Source organism: Apodemus sylvaticus, chromosome X, assembly GCF_947179515.1.
Source record: "Apodemus sylvaticus chromosome X, mApoSyl1.1, whole genome shotgun sequence".
In the NCBI taxonomy this organism is placed as follows: Eukaryota; Metazoa; Chordata; class Mammalia; order Rodentia; family Muridae; genus Apodemus; species Apodemus sylvaticus.
This window is the reverse complement of record NC_067495.1, coordinates 19,346,317-19,352,316: the sequence shown is the minus strand read 5'-3', so window position 1 is coordinate 19,352,316 and position 6,000 is coordinate 19,346,317. Positions and strand designations below refer to the sequence as shown.

At 53.1% G+C, this 6,000-nt stretch overlaps 1 protein-coding gene across 5 annotated transcripts in view; it reads right to left on the bottom strand.

Moving 5' to 3' along the window:
• Nucleotides 1-480: 480 nt before the first annotated feature.
• Iqsec2 (IQ motif and Sec7 domain ArfGEF 2) overlaps nt 481-6,000 on the bottom strand; it is an 82,670-nt gene continuing 77,150 nt past the window's right edge. For 4 of the 5 annotated variants that reach the window (XM_052170464.1, XM_052170460.1, XM_052170461.1 and 1 more), the window contains 4 exons: nt 5,762-5,923; nt 3,915-4,088; nt 3,382-3,431; nt 481-2,790 (listed from right to left, as the gene is read on the bottom strand). In XM_052170464.1, the coding sequence (XP_052026424.1) occupies nt 1,825-2,790; nt 3,382-3,431; nt 3,915-4,088; nt 5,762-5,923 (1,352 nt within the window). In that variant the 3' untranslated portion in view covers nt 481-1,824. The remainder of the gene's footprint in view (nt 2,791-3,381; nt 3,432-3,914; nt 4,089-5,761; nt 5,924-6,000) is intronic. The other variant, XM_052170463.1, reaches the window with a different exon arrangement.

Below are 6,000 nucleotides of genomic sequence, written 5' to 3'. Positions count from 1 at the left end.
CCACCCTAGTTGCTTGGCATTTATTACTTTGTGCAGTCATCACAATTCCATGTAACTGTTTAAATAGCCTGGCAGAAGTGAAGATATTCTTTTTTAAAGGGGGGATTTATTTTTAATTATGTATATGTGCATATCCATATGTGAGTATCTGCAAGCTTCATGACGATAGCATAACAACATATGATCATCCCAAGTGGTAAACTGAGTAACAAACAGTTGGAGGATGATCCCCTGAAACTCTCCTGTGTATGTCCAGGATGTGAACTGGATCAACCCCAGAGCCCACACTCCTGCCACTGTCATACAGACAACATATGAAATGAGCCAGGAAACCCCCACCCTCATTTACCCTCCTACCTCACCAAAGCATCTTGCCCACACAGTTGCCTGAATTACCATTAGCACCTTCCTGGACTAATGCCTCTCTCCATGGGCTCCACAGCAGAGAAGGGGTCATAAGTAGGAGGCAGAGGCCAGAGGTGAGCACAAGGTCTTTTATGAGGCATCAAATATACATTCTTATATACAAGGAGGGAAAAAGACAATGCCTGAACCCCAGCTCCTCTCCATACAGTCCCTCCCACCAATACCCTCCCACAACCCCAAGCCCCAGGGACCCTTTGACATAGAGGGCCCATCTGTCTGTCTGTATTGCAGCCTATACTGGACAGGGGAGAGAAAGGCAGGGACTGTGAAAGGAGCTGAATGTAGGGCAAGAAGAGGAGCTGGGACTTGTAAAAAATATATTTATAATAAATAAACAGGGCTGCAGAGGGGCTGGCGAGGCAGTGGAGATTTGGATGAACAAGAGGGGCTTGGGCATTCTGGCTCACAGCCCCTGCTCTGATGGCTTCAATCTCTGCCTCAGGAAGGACATCTTGGGCTCAGAGTGATCCTCTGGGAGTCTTTCCCCAGGGCTGATGCTGGGTGCCCTGCCCCAGTGAGATATGTGTGGGTGATATCTGTAAAGTGCATTGTCTTCAGTTGAAGGTGGGAAAAGTAGAAGGAAGGGGGGGCATGCAATATGGGTGAGGGAGGGCAGTACCCTTCTCATCCCAGACCTGAGCCCCCCTCCCCCGCCTCCAAAGTAAAAACCTGTCTGGACTTTGATCAGGATAAGAACATTGCAGGGCAAGGCAAGTTCCTGAAGCCAAAGAGGTCTGGGCTGGGGCCTATTAGGAGAGAGGGCACAGACTGGCTCAAGAGAGGAAGCACTGCCCTCAGTGGGGGCCAGCACAAGCGGGGTTCCACCCACGGAGTGCACTGACGGTCTGTGTGTCCTCCAGCAGGCAGAAAGACACATGGAGGTGAGTGGCTAGGCCCTGAGGTCAGAGAGAGGGCTGTGCCAGCTGAGGTTTGGCCACAGCTCTACAGAGCTCTCTCCTAGCCCCACACAGCCAGAGGAGCTCTGGGGAAAGCCTTCACCTCTGCAGCTCCAGAAGCCTGCCGCCTTCTCCACCAGCTTGCAAGGAAGCTCACATTTGCCCAGAGGTCTGAGGTCACCAACTAAACCTCCAGGGACAAGAAAGAGGAGAGGAAGACGGGAACGGGAGGACGAGGGCTGCTGAGAGGCTCTTACCACTTCCCAGCACTGCAGTGCCCTACGTCAGGCTGCAAGTGACAAGGGCCCTCCAATCTGAAAGGAAACCCCATGGCAACTGCTGGGGTGGGAAGAAGGGTCTGGAGATACAGAGGAAGTGGAAAGAAGGACACTGATGAGTGTATATATATTTTGAAAAAAACTGAGGAAGAAGAGAGGGGCAAGGTCCCTCTCCTGCGGATTCCCCCAGACTATCCTGTTCCCCAGCACACTCATCCCAGTCCTCAGACCACAGTGCTGATCCGGCTTGGCTTGGCCTTGGGGTTTGCACTGGGTGGATTAGCCGTGCCAGGGGGCCCAGAGGCGTGCAGTGGGCCATGGGGGGAGGTGGGTGGTAGGGGTGAATGTGGGGTGTGAGGTGAGGGTGGGGGCAGGGGTGGGTAGGAGGGGTGAGGTGGGATGGGTGAGTGTGGTGACAGTGGTGATTGGGGGTGGTGAGGGTGAGAATAGGATCCCCCTGGTGGCCGGGACCCAGGGCCCCCAGCTGCACCTGCTGCTGGCATCATCTGTGGGTGGTGACTGAAGATGAAGTGCTTGGGGCCCTGTTTATGGGCAGGAGGGTGCTGTGGAGCAGGACTGTACAGGGGTAATGGGGATGTGGGCTGGTGCAAGGGGTGGCGGCCGTGTGGAGCGAACTGAGGGTGTCCTCCAGCCCCTCGTCTTGGGGCTCTGCCTGGCCTGCCCAAGGTATAATGCTGGGGTCCTGGAACTGGGCCATGGGCATGGAAGTGTCGATGTGGCCCCACAGGTGGGGCTGAGGCAGGTGGTGGTGGAATGGAGCCCAGCTGGGGCAGGGGTGGGGGCTGCTGAGGGGGTGGAGGCAGAGGGGGTTGCTGGGGTGGGAGGTAGGGTGGTGGGGCAGGGCCCGGTCCTTGGCAATACTGAGCATGCAGGGCCTGGAGCTTGGACTGCCCATCAGGTAGCACCCCCAAGCCACCATGGCTGTGACCATGGTGGTGGTGGTGATGGTGGTGGTGGGTGGAGGAAGCAGATGAAGACGAGGCAGAGGCCTGGCCTGTTGGCGGTGGTGGCATCTGGAAGGGCCCTTTGCCCCTCTTGCTTCCAAATAGGGAGCCCAGGAAAGATGAGGAGTTGGAGACTGGCCTCTGGCTCTTGTACTCCTCTGGCGGCGGGGGTGGGGGCGGAGGTGGCATCCTCTGGTGAGGGCGTGGACTGCTAATAACAGACCCCTGAAAGGGGGGAGGGGGGGAAGTCAGGCCAGTCTAAATATCCTAAACCCCCAACCCTAAATTCCACCCCTGTCCCTGAAGCTGGAGCAACAGAGATCCCAAAGTAACAGTGGAAAGCAAACAGTAGTCCTGTATCTGTGGCCAGCTCTGCTCCCAAGCCTCTGCTGCCACAGCCGCTAGGTCAGTTGAACCTCAGAGGGCAGAGGAAAAATCAGTAGGACTTCCTTCGCATGATCATTTCTCAGGCCAAGAAAATGTTAGGCCCTAGAGAGGCAGAGTGACTGGCTCAGGGTCAACAAAGCAGGATATGGAGGTTAAAGTTTCTTGAGGCCCAAATCCAAGGGCATCCCTATTTGGAGTTGGCCCTGGGGTTGAGAAGGGGCATGGGAGAGTGGAAGACAGACTGAGAGACAGGCAGAGTGAGGACAGACAAGAGTTGAGGACAGATGGAGAAAGTGGTTGGCTGGGAGAGGCAGCCATATGGTTCCCAGCGCGGAAGAGGGGTAGGCGACAGGTCCCCCTCCTCCTCTGGGGCTCTATGGCCGGGGCAGGGCTCATGCAGAAATGAGTGGGGCAGGAGCTGACACTTACTTCGATGGTGCTGTCCAGCGATCCCACGCTGTTACGCCGCCCCCGCTTCCCTGCACCCACAAGCAAGGAGCCCAGCGTCAGAGCAGCAACCCTCCCTGCCCACCCTGCTGGGCTCCAGAGCTGGGCGCCAGGCCTAGGTCCCTCCCAGGGACAGACACCCCATTGCCCCCTTCCCCCATTGAAGAGGGGGAGGTAGGGAGGAAGAGAGGTTGAGAAGGAGGAAAGAAAGGAGGAAAAGATGGAGGAGAGGCAGTAAAGGAGAGACAGAAGAGGGAAGAGGAGAGGGGCTGAGTCTGTGGCCCACTTTATACTCCGTGGCAGAAACCCCGGGCCCGGGCCCCACCTGTTCTGACCTGGCTACCAGGTCCCCTGTGGCACAGTGCCCAGGATTCTGAATGGTGTGTGTGTGTGTGTGTGTGTGTGTGTGTGTGTGTGTGTGTGTGTTGGAGGAAGGCTGACAGCCAGTGACAGGAGGCAAAGAGGACACCTGGTCCTGCATCTCCCCAGCCAGAACAGGGGTCCAGAACACTTACCTGCATCAGAGAGGTCTCGCAGGGAACTACTGAGTGCACCCCGCTTGAGCCCATCGCCTGCCCCATAAGTGTCCTCCAGACTACTGCGGGCCAGAGTCCCATTCACCGAGTCCTTGGCTCCTCCAGGCTGTGAGGCATTAGGCCGCATCATACCTTTCTGCTTCTCCAGCTCCGCTGGGTAGCAGTGAAGAAAACGGGCAAAGGTGAAGAAGAGCATTAGCAAAGGGCCTGCCTGGTTGACTACCACCTTCCTCTTTATTCCCTCCCTCCTTCTGGTCCCCAGGCTTCCTGCCCACTCCCACCCTCTAGTAGTAATTGTTTCCCCTAAACTGCAACTCTGTCTTCAAAGCTAGCCCATCCTATGCCACCTACTCCTTCCCTCCCTGTAAGTGTCAGTGCCTACTCTCCCTGCTCCTTTCCCACCTTCGCCTTCATTTTTTCACCCCTTTGTGTTGCTTTGCAACACAAGGCTCACAGTAGTGATGGGAAGGCCCTTCTAGCCTATGGTGAAGGACAATCCTTTTAAAGTTCATTCAGTTCTCGGATGCCTTGCTTCAGAGCAGATGAGTTCTTGGAAGAGCAAGGACATGGAATTGACTGGATGCAAACCCTCTAGTATATACCGGGCAGTATGCTGGGGACAGCATATACTTGATCCTTCTCATTCCACATTCTGAGCACCATCTACATTGTGCAGAAGAAACTGAGAATCTGAGAAGTCACAGTTTGCTCAGGGTCAGAGAGTTGAAATTTGTAAAGCCAACATTCTAGAAGCAGGTCTATTCTACTCTCCTGGCTCCCTTATACTCCCAGTAAGGTCAGGAAAACTGGTCTCTTGGTTCTTTTGATATGGCTAATCTCTTACATTTCCCCTGGGAGCTCTGGAATCCACTGAACTGATACTCTGCTTTGCTGAGACCTATCAAGGAACTGACCACTACTTCTCTTTCTCTCTGCTTTCTTTCTCCTTGACGCCATGTTACTTAACTGGGACTGCTTAGCTTAGAGAAGAAAAGACAAGAGAAGACCTTGAAAGCACCAGGAAGACTGAGATATAATTACTAATTTCCATTGTATATGACTAAACTAATTTGTTGCAGCCCCTGGGGACTGACCTGGACCTCAGTGCAAGAACTGACATTGGGGAGAGAAGAGGGGACAATGAATGGTATTTATTGAACACCATGGATGCACTGGGGACACTCTGGCATCTCTCTCCTCTCCTCTCCTCTCCTCTCCCTTCCTATCCCTTTCCTTCCCTTCTTTTCTCCATTCCTTCATCTTCAACTTCTCCCTTTCTTCTCTTCCTCCTTCCTCTCTCTTTGTGACAGAGACTCAATACATAGTCAAGGCTTGACTGCAAACTTGAAATCTTCCTGCCTGACCTTCCCCAGTGCTGGGATTATAGGTGTGCAAAGACTGTGCCCGGCTCCTTGTCAAATTCTGTGAAGATTTCTTTATCCCTGTTTCATGTGAACAAAGGTTCAGAGGGCCACAGAACTTACCTGTTTCTCCAAATAACAAGTAGAATATATGAAATCTGAAGCTACAGTCCTATCTCCTATGACCTGAATCTTCTCTCTGATACCATTCAATAGAAGGAAGAGTTGGCTCAAGACTAAGGAATGGGTTTGGAGGCCACAGTGTAGACTTTCAATGACTGGAATAATAATCTGAGATTAGGAAGTAATGACCTTCTTGTCACTGAAAGCATTCAGGAAGAAACTGAAGGGTTTCTGAAATAAGGGTAGGAAGGCCAGACCCCTCAACTCTAAGGTTCTCAGAAGACAGGATTCTTGGTGTCTGTGAGGCACTGTATCAGGAGAGCGGAAGAAGTAGCTACTCACATTCCACACGGTACTTCTCCATTTCCTGCACCTCAGCAATGGACTCCCGCAGATCAGAGGTAAAGCGAAGCCTGTCTTGGAGGCTAGGAGCATTAAAGATGATGAGGACTTTTCTTTCCCCTCCAGGTACCGCAGACAGTAACTTGATCCCAAACTGATAATCTGTGACAATGAGAAGGGATAGAAGTAGTTGGATATTTCTGTCAACTTTGAAGCAAAGTGGATAAGACAAAAAACTG